The 16,229-nt window shown below is 47.7% G+C and overlaps 2 protein-coding genes across 2 annotated transcripts in view; one reads left to right on the forward strand and one right to left on the reverse strand.

Moving 5' to 3' along the window:
- LOC144096620 (uncharacterized) overlaps window positions 1–16,229 on the reverse strand; it is a 72,984-nt gene that overhangs the window by 18,384 nt on the left and 38,371 nt on the right. The window contains exon 10 of the mRNA XM_077629437.1: window positions 111–304. Within this exon, the coding sequence (XP_077485563.1) occupies window positions 111–304 (194 nt within the window). The remainder of the gene's footprint in view (window positions 1–110; window positions 305–16,229) is intronic.
- Window positions 13,737–16,030, forward strand: LOC144096621 (uncharacterized). Its single transcript, XM_077629438.1, has 2 exons — window positions 13,737–14,629; window positions 15,143–16,030. Exons 1-2 carry the CDS (start codon window positions 14,040–14,042, stop codon window positions 15,996–15,998), a joined length of 1,446 nt encoding a protein of 481 aa, XP_077485564.1. The 5' UTR covers window positions 13,737–14,039; the 3' UTR covers window positions 15,999–16,030.

Here is a 16,229-nt window from a genome sequence, read left to right on the forward strand (position 1 = left end):
ATACTTTTTGGTGAGGCAACATAACCATATAATGCTTTCGCATTAATATTATGTCCCTGCATTAAAATATGATGCTTCAAGAATGGGAAGACAGTAGTGGCCGCGCTCACCCTGGAAGTCCTCCACAGTGAAAGGAATGTAGCCTCCTCTGCCTCTGGGATGCCCTTCAGGTTCCTGCTCCTCGAAGTCGCTGTCATCGGCACTGTCGCTGTCGTCGACCATCAGGCCGGTGTGGATGGCGGCCAGTGCGGTCAGCAGGCCAATGTCATGCTCATTCAGTGGCGGCCACATGTGCCGTGCCACCCTGCATCGGCGGTGGGGAGACGGCAGGGTGTCGTGGCACTTATTAGTGGTAGCCCTTATGATTGATCACAATGCGACACGGTCAGTAAAAAAATATGTGCAGCCATTAGGCACCAATATAAAGGAAGCTACCGTATTTACACGATTGTAAGTCGACCTATTTTTCAAAATTTTAAAATCCAAAGTGGGGGGGGGGGGGGGGGGGGTGTCGACTTAAAATTGAAACCAAAGCATCGCACCATAAATAAAGGAGAGACAAATGAGATATCAGGCATGCTACAGCATGGTTGCACTTTTGCTGTGCGGCTCCATCACATCGCTCTTGGTGCTGGCCTTGAGCAGCTGCTAAGTCAACGCACAGAACCGGCATCCCCACCCCGCGCGAAGTGGCCGATGGTGGCTGTCGATAAACAGCAAACCGTACCAGCGCACTCCCCACACGTGGCCACAGATTGTGTCTGCTGATAAGAGGCGGCGGCCCGATAACGCCCTCGCGTACTGCTTTTAATAGGCAGTTTAATAGTTTTTTTTTACTTTCAACCAGGCACTTCACACTCAAGGGAGCGTCGATAGTTGATGGAAGGGCCGCTGTTCCAATTGCGGCGGCACCCCCCTTCGGAAGCGCAGTGGCGCCGGGGAGTGTCACTAGCCGACGGAAGAGCCGACGGCGCTCACGCGTAGTTTCTCTTTGGCTTTGACGCATTTGACTCCTGCCGGCCACGTTTCACAATTTTTTAATGTAGTGCTTCATCATTTGTGCTCCGGGTCCGGTAAGCGACCGGCGCTCGTTCTTGGCTACATTCAAGATGGCTGTCATTCTTTACGCCGAAGAAATGAACTGCGCGCCGGGCCGCAAGTTCAACGTTCGCAACGGGTGATACAGGTGTGGCGACTGCAAAATTTTCAGCTGTTCCACGCGATGTCGTGATGTGGCTGTTTGCGAAGTGCGGGATTTCGCTGCACGACGATGTTAGAACGACGAGCTGTGGGACCTGCAGCAGTAATCACGACGGCAGCGCTAGTGAGGACGACTAGTCCAGTGACTAAAACATTTTCGTTCTGGAATGTGCCCATGGGGGCTCCCATGTGCAGTAACCGATAGTGGCTGGCGATAAGCGGAGGCTACAGGATAGTGCTATCGTGTTCTATTATTAAAGGCCAAGCGTACACGACCTCCAAACTTTTTTTTTTTTTTCGGAAATGTGATGTGGGGGTCGACTTACATTCGAGTCAACTTAGAATCGCGTAAATACAGTAACTGCATGCTAAAGGTCATCAGCATCGGCCAGACTTCGTCCACTGCAGGTCAATGGTCTCTCCTATATCTCTCCAATTAATCCTGTCGTGTTCTAGCCGCAGCCACCTTACCTCCACAAACTTCTTTATATTATCCACCCGCCTAACTTCCTGCCAACCTCTATGCTTGCCTTCTCTTGGTATCTGGTCCGCTGCCTTTAACAAGGATCGGTTATCTCGCCCTCGCATTACATACCCTGACAAAGCCTATTTCCTCCTGATTTCGACTAGGATGTCTTTAACCTGAGTTTGTTCCCTCACCCACTCTGCCCTCTCCCTGTCTTTTCCATTTTCCTTTCCATAGCTGACTGCGTTGTCCTCAATTTAAGTTGGAGGCTTTCAGTTAGCCTCCATTTTTCTGCCACACAGGTAAGTACCGGTAAGATACCGCTGTTTTATACTAGGTGCTTCTATACATGCGAAAGATAGTTTGCATAAACTTACTATGGGGTCATTCCATGCCAAACATCCCAGACGATGCGCTTGACAAGCTCAGATTTGTCCAAAAAAATTCACGAAAACTTACTGCAACATGCGTAAACTAAGACTAAAATACTTTTGCTGAAAAAAATTTATTCGTGAGGTGAACTCAATGTGAACGTGTCGAAAAGGGGTGAAACCAGGCACTGCTCAATGATTTATAAAAAATTGAAATTTTTGAGAAACACTCCACACATTTTTTTTAATGACATTTGCACAGATTCTGGCTTGCAATATGATTCAGATCATCTATTTTTGGACAGTGTAATTATTTTCTAGAATTTATGTAAAAATTAATAGTAGTTTGACATTTTTTTTGAAAAAATATCAACTTCCTCTCGGAAGTTAAGAAATATCAATCGTGCTTACCTATAAAAAATGTTACAGCTGATGAAACTGAATATGTTGCAGTGAAATCAAATACTGAAGTTGCAGAAAAGTGACTTTTGAACCAAAAACATTAATTTCAACCTGAGGTGGTCCAAATAAAAATACAAATCATGGCGGGTGGGTTTAGTAGAGCAGTTTATTGCCTTTCATTTCTGAAGCTTTAATTGAGGTGATTTTTGTTTGAGGTGATAAAAAAAAGTTTTTAAACTGAGCTCTCGCACCGCAAGCTGCGTCACCTCTTAATGCTTCTTCACCGCAGAGAAAAGCGCTTGGCACGGCACATTTGTAGCCAGATAACTACAACAATTTTCCCTCGCTCACAGTCGTGCATCTTTAGGGCTGGAGCTAAGGCAGATATTGCATGACATTCGGTGGGCGGCATGCGATAAGCAAGATTGTTTTCGCTTTGAAAGTTCGAACAGACACGCTATGGCGCCAGGCAGCCAAGAGCAGAAAAAATGAGGGTATTCAATGTGCTGTCTCACGCGGACCACAAGGAAGGAACGATCAGCCAGCAGGCAACCGTAACACCAGCCCTTTATTTATGTCCGAATAAGTTCGCAGAGAGTGCGCACCTCAGAGCACATGTGGCAGAACGAACTCCTCATCATGGCTTCGGACAACTTGAGACGTGCTGGCAGTAAGCGCAGCCCAATTGCATGGAGGTGACTCGCTCTCGAGTGACTGAACACCGACTGTGGCATCAGTGTGCAGCATCGCCTCCTTCTCACGTCCTCTACACGTTTGTCATCGCTCTGACAACAATGAATCAGTGTGGCATGAACACAATGCATTACAATCTCCCTGGTGCATGTGCTATCCCGGAAGCGCTAAGAAAATCTTTTCCCATGAATACCTGTTCTACTACACAATGTTCTGGTGCCTGCCTGAAGCAAGAACTTCACTTAAAAATGAGAACTGTACATTTCACCAGGCCACAGTGGTGATGATGCTGTGCTCTGCGATAAGGAAGTGCAAAGAGAAGAGAACTTTTGCCTTTTTACTTGGGCCACCTCAGGGTGAATTAAACAGGTGTTTAAGGTTAGAAACACATCTGTGTTAGAAACACATTTTCTGTGACTTCAAATTCAAAATAATTTATTTTTACTTTGTAAAATAACGCACAGACAGGGGAGCTACAGAAAAAGCAGTGAATGCAGCTTGAAAAAGCTGCAGCCCCCTTCACTTGGCAGAAACTGGGCAGTACAGTATTTTATACACACAAATTACACACTGTAATAGGCATGAGAGGCACATTGAACAATACAATAACAGGCTAGCCTTTATCGCCAAAAGCAATCAGAAATACAAAAAGTAACATCAAAAGATTACACACAGTCAGTAATACAGATACATTTCAGGGTTTTTTTTTACTATCAATGGCATACATAGAATGCAAATAACTAACTATTTGGTGAACTCAACAGGTCAAAATTATTATAATGGCATGTGTATAGTAGTAAGGGAAGAATATTGTTCAGACGTTCTATGACTATACTCCGTTTCATACTTAGCTGTCTACGCAGCCAAGGCTACGGTGCCTGTTTGCGATCCTCGTCCGCATCATATTATAGTGCGTCAAAAATAAAAATAGAAATGAATTGACAAGCAAAGTGAACAGTAGTTGATATTATAGTAGACCGATGGAAGTGTTTTATTTTGCAAATAGATTGATTTTTCTTTTATGTTTTCCAGAACCGAGTGACGCAGATTTTTCGTTTTCTCAGGCGCCGGCTGTATCAGGTTTTCGCAGCTGAGCCGGCAGGTCTGTTTGTGAAAATGGCGTCGCTGTCACCTGCTCGCTTGTTTTCTGGCATTTTCCTCGTTGGCGTTGCATAACCCCTCTCGCAACGGCGCCTCTCCTCCTCCTGTACCCTCCTCGCCCTCTTTTTCCCCCTTTCCTTCTATTTTCTCTTTTCCTCCGCCTCCTCGCCTAGTTGTTCTCCTCTTTCACAGCCGTTCTGCTCTTCGCTCCGTTCCTTTCTTTTCTATAACCTCAGCGGCTAGGGCATATTTCTGCAGCCGCTGCAGAGAAAGCGTGGAGCGAAAACGCGGCTCTGCGCCCATTTATGCAGCCACAGAGCCCAGTTCATTAACTGCCGCAGAGAAAGCGATTCGGGGACGTATTTTCGCCTTCGGAACGCGTTCGAATTGTGGTCCAACGGGCAATAACGCGAGACAAACTGCCCGTAGTCAAGTATTAGGGCCAAGCATACACCACGCGACAGAAAAAAAAACATAGGTCGCGTAGAGAAAGCTATTGCGGACGTACTTACGCCCGCGAAATCTCGCCGTGAACACTTACGCTCACCGACTGCAGTCAAACAGCGAGGCAAATCCACTTTGTGCGCAAATGTGGGCGTAAACCAACAAACGCTAAAACAGGGCACGTAATTCAGTTGACATTCCGACTGCGTTTCACTCATGCATATACATATGTCTTTTTTCAGAAGGCCAATTAAGCGTTCCTTCACTGCAAAGTCATACGAGTTGGCTCCTCCTAGAAGCCGCTTGGCGTGAAGGGTAGCTTCCAGGGTTTGCGTCGCCAAGCTGTTTCTAGTCTTTGTTTTCATCAGGTTGATCAGAGAGAAAACTCTGTTGCACTGCAGTGCGGCGAACAGGGAAGCTTGTAGAGGCAAAGCCTTATTTCAGGGCGCCCGTCTGCCTCATTGAGTCTTTAGAGCTCTTCTCTGCAGCGCTTCCCTCATCATCCCTGTACAGTCCGTGCATTTGATTCACCATGTAAATAGAATAAATATATTGTTGTCCCCCAATGTCTTCCTGAGTCCCGTCATCCTCGTACCTCCACCCTGCCCGAACCCGCTACCTCGATGCCATCAATGCTTTCCGCACGTGAAGATGGCGCATTGGTAGACTCTCAAAATCAAGGTGGTCAAGAAAGGGTGAATAAGGAGCCTATTCACACGGAAAAATAAAAATGACCCATACAGAAAGTAAAATTTCCCTACATCACAACAATAATATATTAATCTATTTTTCCCCTAAACGTTTAAATTCTCTAGATATAGGAGAAAATCCCTAGGGTTGGCAGGCCTGCGATGAAGGCTCGGAAGAGCTGGCGCAGTGTAAACGGAAAGAGGAGTGGGTGGAGGGAGAGGAGGAGGGGCCGGAGCAGCGAGGAGGGTTATGGAACGCCAACGAGGACTCGCGTGCCGTCGGCTCGCGCGCGCCTCGGTACTGCAGTAAACAAGGCAGCTGAGGCGTGCTTTTTGAGAGCTGTAGAGAAGTTGGCGTTACGACCACTGAGGGTGAACAAAATTGAAAATTAACTTTGAGAGGTTTTTTACGGCACCACGGGTGTTCTTACCCAACAAAAATCCGTCCGTCGCCGTCCTGTTTTAAGCGATGCAAATCTTAAATGGGAGCACAGTTGCATGACTGTGTTCGAAAAGTGTGGAAATGACGGGGCGCTTACATCGCACCACAGTGCAAGTTTATCGCCAAACAGAACGGCTGCCAGTGATTAGTTGACCACAACAGCGCGTTTTCCGGAAAGGCGATGCTGCTGTGATCACCCTTGATATTACTCAGACACGAACGTCACATGATTCATTTCACTTATTTTTTTTTAATCGAAAAACATCATTATGCTAAGTAAAGCAGTTTTCCGATAGGCAGCACAACGACCTTCACCTCAACCAACGACAGCAGTGGCACAGTTATGGCGTTGACCCTTTACCCATGACCTTCAGTTGACCTTTGACATTGGGGTGCCCTTTGGGTTGACCTTAACAGCACCCGATGGGGTGATGTGAAGACACGTGATGGGTAACCATGCGCGCAGAAGCTTCCCGCTGAATTCCAGGGTTATTCAAGTTAAGGCACTGCCAACTTTCCCCCTGAAAATTGCTGCTTGTGGTTTGGTTATTGGGGCTGAGGGGGAAAAAAGCGCGGGAAAGACCTTCCGCGCGACCGGCCGCCTCGCCATTAGGTGTCAGTCGAGTTCGTTCGCGTGCGCGGGGCCGCCATATTGCTGATCTGGCCCGAGAAGGCGGCGCCGCTGCACAGACAGCGACTGGGGACGTATCTGCGCGCGGCCAACAAGGTCGAATCGTAGTCTATGCGGTTATTTCGAGCAATAAAGCGATTCTGCGTGCCATAGCGCAAGAAACTGCGAACTATTTGTGCTCCCTCGTGTGCAGCGCTGTATGAAACTCGCGTATTGCGCGCAATTCGAGCAAAAACGCGATTCTGCGCGCCATAATGCGAGACATTGCAAACTACCAGTGCTCCCTCGCGTCCATCGCTGTATCAAATTGCGCCCGAGCTCGGAAACTCGAAATTGCGCTCGGAAACTCGGACTGCTCCATACCCCATACTACAACATGCCCGATACCAGTGTTGCTGCATTGGCCAGTTGGTTTTTCTCAGTTGTCGGCTAAAAATTTCCCATTTTTCCCCACAAATATAATTTTCTAATATATAGTAATTTTAGAGAAAAAAATACAGCGCGAACATAGCAGCAAATTTCTAGTACATCGGGCTCTTTCGCACAATTGTGTCCGAGCGCCACACTTGGCAACACGCAGTATCCGGCTATCTACAAAAGAACCTCAACGCCTTAGAAGTAGTCGACCCCTATGCTGTTCCTGACTCACAGGCGATCGTCTGGTACCTCCAAGATAGCAACCCAGGAACCTGTTTCGGATTTAGCATTGATGTTGAAGATTTGTATTATTCCCTACCTCATGGCAAGCTCTTCTCCACCGTGAAGGAATGCATCACACTCAAGAACGATGAAGTAGCATTTACTGGTCGCAGCGGTATCACAGTAGAAGCCTTTTTAGAACTGCTTTCTTTTTACCTGTGTTCAACTTTTGTGGAATGGCGCGGGACAATTTTCTTGCAAAAACAGGGAGTGTGTATTGGTTCTCGTGTAGCCCCGATACTCAGTAGCATTTTTCTTGCAAAAGTAGACGTAGCGATCAAGGAAAATCTTGACGGTCTTGCTTTTAAGATCTGGAGATATGTAGATGACTTTCTAATACTAATGAAAAAGGGAGGGCACGCTAGGCGCGCGGTTGATGTGTTGAAAGTGTTTAAAGAGAACGCAATGGGTCTAAATTTCACGTTCGAAATGCCGGAAAAAGATGAAATTCAGTTCCTAGATCTAAGACTGATGTTCAAGGAGGGCCACACTTGTTGGGTTAATAAACCGCGCTCCAAAAAGCCGATACTGAACCTTTGCTGAGGGCACACAAAACTGGTAAAAAACGGCATAGCATAGTTGAGAGGAAAATCTCCAAAACGTTTTATTGAACTTAATAATACATCACGGCCCAATATTATTACCCATGATTACGAAATCAACGCCTGCCACGATGTTTGACATTTATTGCAGCCGAAGAATTTTCGTCCACTGAAAGGCCGCACCGACGCTAGGGTGCCGACGGCACCGACAGAAATCGTTGGCATGTGAAACGGCGGCTGCGATTATCGTCGCAACGACAGTGCGACCGGGGCGTAATTTTTCGTTCCCGGCACGCCATGTGAAACAGGCTTAATGGCGAGGCGGCCGGTCGCGCGGAAGGTCTTTCCCGCGCTTTTTTCCCCCTCAGCACCCCCGCGCACCCGAGTCCCGCCTGTTTGGCGCCGCTGCTCGGACGAATGGAGAGGGGGAGCGGCCGGTGGGGCGAGGAGGGTTATGCAACGCCTACTAGGCTGCGTGAGGCTCACCGCTGCTGTAGACGCGTGCGGACGATATCGGGACGGAATGAAACGGGGGCGCGTGGCGTGCGGTTAATTTTGGTAAAGCGCACGCCGTCTAGAAGTGTCCGCGATGAGGTGCTGTACTTGTGGATACGATGATAAAGCTTACACTGCCTAATGAGCTCGGTTATGTATGCGCCAAACGATGTCTGCTTCGGCGGTATGCCGAAAACTGAGGTCGACTGTACTTCTGTACATGCGTAAATAAAAAAAAGAAAGGTAAACGTTGAGTTACACGTTCCGGAGTGATGCAGAGATTACGATGAATGCTATAGCGGACGGCTCATTTCAGTTTAGTCCACATGCCGTTGTTTAACGCCGCACAGCACAGGGGCATTTTTATTTGGAAAATTGCTTTTCGAGGAGAGGAAATGGTGCAGTAATTGTAATAATTGTAATTTTCTCTCACAGCTGTTCCGCTGTTCGCTCCATTTTTTTTATCCATTTTTTTTATCCTTCCGAATAACCGCCTTTTGGTCTCCGGTTCCTTGTTCCTTCTCAGAAATTCGCTTATTATGCCGAAACACCGCAACACAATGCGAACACGCCAGCATAGCGGTGTTTTAGCGGCGAAAAAAATGCAAGACTATAATGAACGTTATAGAGATGTGGTAGCCGATTCGTTTTCCTTTTTTTTAATGAAGATGTATAATAGAACTGATTATATGCTCGCACCGTGCTGCTGAGTCGCTGTTTCAAACCTTCTAATATGACGTTTAATGGGGCACACTGTTGTTCGCTTCTGTTTTTAGTGTGCGATTTTTGTTTGCATGTTTCTAATCATCCTCTTTTTTTTTCTTTTCTCGTATGGGATCGGTTAAGTTGGCAGCCTGCCTTGCAGATGACCAGGCACTACGCGTTATCTTTCGTGCAATATTTTGCAGAGACCCATCGTTGAATATAAACGGCTTTGCAGAATGCACGGGCGGTGCTCGCAGGTAAAAAAACGTCGAGGATGCTGGCGTACCATTGATTAGTTCAGTCCTGAAGGAAGACAAGTGATTGACTTAAAGCAATTTTCTCAGACTGGTTGACGAAATGGTACACAACATTCTGTTCAGGCGTATGGAAAGGGGGGGGGGGGGGGGGGTGCTCGGGAAAAGATATTCTGCTGCGGGGAAATTTGAGCCATGGTGCTCTTGACAGAGAGAGCGGTTCACACTGTCCCCTCTAGGCCAGTTGTTTTGACCAATAGTTGACACAGTGTTCGAAGACGTGATCTAGCCCTTTATTTCAAAATGGCGCGGGATCACCGAGTAATCGGAGAATTCCTAGGATTTCCAAACCTGGAGGGAAGTAGCTGAAACGAGGGAGGGTCTTGACCTCCCAGGAACATCAACATCATCATCCCTAACTATTAGCTGCAGGTATTCCTATTTTCCCGCACAATAATTGTCTTCGGTTGCTGGGTAATGTACAATATTTAATCAATTATCTGGCAACATTTAATTTGGTAGCGGTATATCACACTTCCCCGCGCTCATAAGGATACACTGTTAGCATCATCATCATCATCGCCATCATCTCGAGAGTCAAAGGCGTGTGTCGTTGCATGATCTTTGCAGTATGTCGTGCATGAGAAGTGGCTCATTTACCTGCTGGACAATCCTAATGTCATTAATGCGGACCGGGTTGTGGGCACTCTTTGCAATGCGTCATGCGCGCATGGTTAGTAATGTGGGATCCATATGGATCTTGAAATGGGGGTGGAAGGGTGTAGATGGGGGCCTGGTACGACGAGAAATTGCATCGTTGTCACGTGAGTAGGTGTGATGTCATATTACAGCGTCGTCACGTGACTAGGTCTGATGGCACATTACATCGCTGTCACTTGACCTGGTATGACGTCACACTCATATGATGTCATCACTAATTATAGTGATTAATCTTAGTTTTGCCTAATTATATTCATTACCATTAATTAAGCGTCGTCATGATCTTCGTCGCTTGACTCGTCGGTTCGTGACGTCACATGGTGCCGTTTTTTTGCGTGCCTCTGTTCGTGTACTGCAGTCGCAGCTTGTTAAGTGTTTGAAAAGAGCATTCTCGCTATGCCGGAGAGAGCTAGAAAATCGAAATATACTGATATGCGTCTGCATAACCGTCGCATTGGAAAGTACGTCGGCGACCAGTTTCTTTACATTCGGTAATTATTCTCAAGCCTAAAAAGAGCATAGTGAATACCTCCCCCCCTCCTCTCAATTTCTGGTAGATGGTGTAGAAGGGCTGTGTTCGTCAATTGCCGGTTCATGCGTGAATGAGTGAGAAGCTTCCAATACGAACAAGTATACACGAAGCAAGTTGCCAAATACTGACACATATAAAGTACTCACCGACGTACTGGTGGTAAGTAAGCCTTCCCACGCATTTACATCGTTTTTGGCTACTACTAGTCGGCCCTGCTATTCACTTGAGGTCTTTGCCCTCCGTCCCTTTGATCGTGGACACAAGGCGGCTTCTTCGCAAGTTCTCTTTATGGCGTGCATTTATTGGAAAGTGTGATTTTTTTCAGTGCTGCGTCCCACTTAAATGACGAAATTGCGCCCTCCACGCGAAAATAACCAAACCACAAGCAGCAATTTTCAGGGGGGATACCCGCCGCGGTGGCTCAGTGGTTAGGGCGCTCGACTACTGATCCGGAGTTCCCGGGTTCGAACCTGACCGCTGCGGCTGCATTTTTATGGAGGCAAAACGCTAAGGCGCCCGTGTGCTGTGCGATGTCAGTGCACGTTAAAGATCCCCAGGGGGTCGAAATTATGCCGGAGCCCTCCACTACGGCACCTATTTCTCTTTCTTCTTTTACTCCCTCCTTCATCCCTTCCCTTACGGCGCGGTTCAGGTGTCCAACGATATATGAGACCGATACTGCGCCATTTCCTTTCCCCCAAAACCAATTATTATTATTATTATTATTATTATTATTTTCAGGGGGAAAGTTGGCAGTGCCTTAACTTGAATAACCCTGGAATTCAGCGGGAAGCTTCTGCGCGCATGGTTACCCATCACGTGTCTTCACATCACCCCATCGGGTGCTCTTAAGGTCAACCCAAAGGGCACCCCAATGTCAAAGGTCAACTGAAGGTCATGGGTAAAGGTTCGACGCCATAACTGTGCCACTGCTGTCGTTGGTTGAGGTGAAGGTCGTTGTGCTGCCTATCGGAAAACTGCTTTACTTAGCATAATGATGTTTTTCGATTTAAAAAAAATAAGTGAAATGAATCATGTGACGTTCGTGTCTGAGTAATATCAAGGGGTGATCACAGCAGCATCGCCTTTCCGGAAAACGCGCTGTTGTGGTCAACTAATCACTGGCAGCCGTTCTGTTTGGCGATAAACTTGCACTGTGGTGCGATGTAAGCGCCCCGTCATTTCCACACTTTTCGAACACAGTCATGCAACTGTGCTCCCATTTAAGATTTGCATCGCTTAAAACAGGACGGCGACGGACGGATTTTTGTTGGGTAAGAACACCCGTGGTGCCGTAAAAAACCTCTCAAAGTTAATTTTCAATTTTGTTCACCCTCAGTGGTCGTAACGCCAACTTCTCTACAGCTCTCAAAAAGCACGCCTCAGCTGCCTTGTTTACTGCAGTACCGAGGCGCGCACGAGCCGACGGCACGCGAGTCCTCGTTGGCGTTCCATAACCCTCCTCGCTGCTCCGGCCCCTCCTCCTCTCCCCCCACCCACTCCTCTTTCCGTTTACACTGCGCCAGCTCTTCCGAGCCTTCGGCGCAGGCCTGCCAACCCTAGGGATTTTCTCCTATATCTAGAGAATTTAAACGTTTAGGGGAAAAATAGATTAATATATTATTGTTGTGATGTAGGGAAATTTTACTTTCTGTATGGGTCATTTTTATTTTTCCGTGTGAATAGGCTCCTTATTCACCCTTTCTTGACCACCTTGATTTTGAGAGTCTACCAATGCGCCATCTGCACGTGCGGAAAGCAATGATGGGATCGAGGTAGCGGGTTCGGGCAGGGTGGAGGTACGAGGATGACGGGACTCAGGAAGACATTGGGGGACAACAATATATTTATTCTATTTACATGGTGAATCAAATGCACGGACTGTACAGGGATGATGAGGGAAGCGCTGCAGAGAAGAGCTCTAAAGACTCAATGAGGCAGACGGGCGCCCTGAAATAAGGTTTTGCCTCTACAAGCTTCCCTGTTCGCCGCACTGCAGTGCAACAGAGTTTTCTCTCTGATCAACCTGATGAAAACAAAGACTAGAAACAGCTTGGCGACGCAAACCCTGGAAGCTACCCTTCACGCCAAGCGGCTTCTAGGAGGAGCCAACTCTTATGACTTTGCAGTGAAGGAACGCTTAATTGGCCTTCTGAAAAATGACATATGTATATGCATGAGTGAAACGCAGTCAGAATGTCAACTGAATTACGTGCCCTGTTTTAGCGTTTGTTGGTTTACGCCCACATTTGCGCACAAAGTGGATTTGCCTCGCTGTTTGACTGCAGTCGGTGAGCGTAAGTGTTCACGGCGAGATTTCGCGGGCGTGAGTACGTCCGCAATAGCTTTCTCTACGCGACCTATGTTTTTTTTTCTGTCGCGTGGTGTATGCTTGGCCCTAATACTTGACTACGGGTAGTTTGTCTCACGTTATTGCGCGTTGGACCACGATTCGAACGCGTTCCGAAGGCGAAAATACGTCCCCGAATCGCTTTCTCTGCGGCAGTTAATGAACTGGGCTCTGTGGCTGCATAAATGGGCGCAGAGCCGCGTTTTCGCTCCAAAACAAGCGCACACAAGACGCTGCACCACGATTCGAACGCCTTCCGAAGGCGAAAATACGTCCCCGAATCGCTTTCTCTGCAGTGGCTGCAGAAATATGCCCTAGCCCGAAGGCGAAAATACGTCCCCGAATCGCTTTCTCTGTAGTGGCTGCAGAAATATGCCCTAGCCCGAAGGCGAAAATACGTCCCCGAATCGCTTTCTCTGCAGCGGCTGCAGAAATATGCCCTAGCCCGAAGGCGAAAATACGTCCCCGAATCGCTTTCTCTGCAGTGGCTGCAGAAAAAGCCCTAGCCCGAAGGCGAAAATACGTCCCCGGATCGCTTTCTCTGCAGCGGCTGCAGAAATATGCCCTAGCCCGAAGGCGAAAATACGTCCCCGAATCGCTTTCTCTGCAGTGGCTGCAGAAATAAGCCCTAGCCCGAAGGCGAAAATACGTCCCCGGATCGCTTTCTCTGCAGCGGCTGCAGAAATATGCCCTAGCCCGAAGGCGAAAATACGTCCCCGAATCGCTTTCTCTGCAGTGGCTGCAGAAATATGCCCTAGCCCGAAGGCGAAAATACGTCCCCGAATCGCTTTCTCTGCAGCGGCTGCAGAAATATGCCCTAGCCCGAAGGCGAAAATACGTCCCCGAATCGCTTTCTCTGCAGTGGCTGCAGAAATATGCCCTAGCCCGAAGGCGAAAATACGTCCCCGAATCGCTTTCTCTGCAGTGGCTGCAGAAATATGCCCTAGCCCGAAGGCGAAAATACGTCCCCGAATCGCTTTCTCTGTAATGGCTGCAGAAATATGCCCTAGCCCGAAGGCGAAAATACGTCCCCAAATCGCTTTCTCTGCAGTGGCTGCAGAAATATGCCCTAGCCCGAAGGCGAAAATACGTCCCCGAATCGCTTTCTCTGCAGCGGCTGCAGAAATATGCCCTAGCCGCTGAGGTTATAGAAAAGAAAGGAACGGAGCGAAGAGCGGAACGGCTGTGAAAGAGGAGAACAACTAGGCGAGGAGGCGGAGGAAAAGAGAAAAATAAAAGGAAAGGGAAAAAAAGAGGGTGAGGAGGGTACAGGAGGAGGAGAGGCGCCGTTGCGAGAGGGGTTATGCAACGCCAACGAGGAAAATGCCTGTTTTCTTCCCCCGCTTCGACTTCGAAAACATCTCCTGTTCGCCTCTTTTCCAAGGTGAAGTCTCCAAAGTTTTCTAAAGACTGCAAGGCGGTGATAGTTAATGTCTACGCAAGCATAAGGAAGCTCCACCCCGAGAAGACTGTGCGTGACGTTCTCGCAATTGTGGGCGAGATGACCGGAGTGAGCCCTCGGACAGTTGTGAGGTTTAAGAAAGAAGGTCTTTCTGGCGGAGTAAAATCACCGCAAAAAAGACCGAAAAGGATGGCAATATCAAGCTCCCGCAGTGTGAAGTACGACAGCTTTACGGTCAACGCCATCCGGCTCAAGTTGCATCGTATGTATGCCGAAAGACAAATACCGACTTTGGACAGTATCCTGCATGAAGTAAACGGAGATGACGATTTGCCGGATATGAGCAAAGCCACCTTGTGGAGGTTGCTGAAAGAGATGGGCTTCAAGTTCGAAAAAAGGAAACGAACTCTCGCACTCATCAAGCGATCCGACATAGTAGCCTGGCGGCGCCGGTATCTCAGAGCTATCAAAGCATTCCGGAGCCAAGGGAGGTAAGCGCTTCGTTTTTAATGATCGTTCAGAGAGCGACTTTTACATTATTTGCCTACCTTCATCGCACCTAGCTGTGTACGTCATGCACTCATTTTGTGAAATCATTAATACTGTTTTTAAAATAAAATGAAAGACGAATCAAATAGCGATGACACTGAATCGCGGATGTTGCAAAGAAGAATTAGTTTCTCGCTCTTTGTTCTATTCTCCGGGTCCGTGCACCTTGGTGCCGATTATTCGAAAGCATTACATATATAATTTGTGTTTTCAATAGGCACTATTCAGTTCGAATGACGAATTGAAGAATATTCTAATAGCCATTCAAAAGTTTGTAATAATTGCATACGCGATATTTTATATTTCTATGATGAATACATTGATAACAACAAAAACTAGAGCGATATTTGTTCTGCCCCCCCCCCCCCCCCCCCCCCCCCCCCCCCCCCCCCCCCCGCCCCGTGCAGGTGCACCATAAAAACTCAATTGGTATTTTTATCTGCCTCCCCGTGCAGGTGCATCGTATACCTCGATGAGACTTGGGTCAATGCTGGCCACACCAGGCAACATGTGTGGAAGGACAGCACTGTCAAGTCATCGCAAGATGCCTTTCTTAGGGGCCTGACTACAGGTCTGCCAGCGCCATCGGGGAAAGGAGGCCGCCTGATCCTCGTTCATGCAGGCAGTAGCCTCACAGGCTTTGTGAGCGGTGCTGCCGACTTCTTCAGAGCCAAGAAGGGCGCTTCAGCTGATTACCACTCCGAGATAGACGGCAAGTACTTCGAGGAGTGGTTTTCAAGCAAACTGCTGCCAAACATTCCTAACAGCAGCATTATTGTTATGGATAATGCCCCTTACCATAGTGTTGCGCTCGAAAAGCCACCAACGACATCAACTCGGAAGATTGAAATCCAGGCATGGCTCACAAGGAAGGGCATATCCTGGTCAACAGACATGGTACGAGCTGAGTTGCTCGATTTGTGCAAAAGAACGACGAGCGGACACACTGTGTATGCGATCGACACACTTGCCGCAAAACATGGCCACGAAGTGTTGCGTCTGCCTCCGTACCATTGCGAGTTTAATCCGATTGAGCAGGTGTGGAGCATGGTGAAAGGATTCGTAGCAAAAAGAAACAAAGCTTTCACATTGGCTGAAGTTGAGGAGCTTCTGCCTCAGGCTTTGGCACATGTGTCAAAGGAAGACTGGCAAAAATTTTGTGCACATGCTGGGCGCATTGAGGATGAAGCCTGGGAAAGGGATATAATTTTCGATGATGAAGTTGACCCAGTAGTTTTCGCCATTGGCAGTTCAAGCAGCTCGTCTGAAGAGTCCAGCTCTGAATTGAGTGGCATTGAGGAGCTGGAATAATACTGTTTTCTTTGCAGAGTTTTTGCATTTAATGTTTGTTGCATAACACAGCTGTTGATGTCAGTTTCCCAAATAATTCTTAGCATTACCTGGCTGGCGAAGGGCCTTACTGGCAAAAAAAAAAAATGATTCTTTAGCGCGAGCTCTACTGCTAAACACTACATAGTCGGTGAATTACAACGAAAACTGGCCAGAAAAAATATTACACGTGCAATATACCCAACATGTTCA

Source organism: Amblyomma americanum, chromosome 7 (genome assembly GCF_052857255.1).
Source record: "Amblyomma americanum isolate KBUSLIRL-KWMA chromosome 7, ASM5285725v1, whole genome shotgun sequence".
In the NCBI taxonomy this organism is placed as follows: Eukaryota; Metazoa; Arthropoda; class Arachnida; order Ixodida; family Ixodidae; genus Amblyomma; species Amblyomma americanum.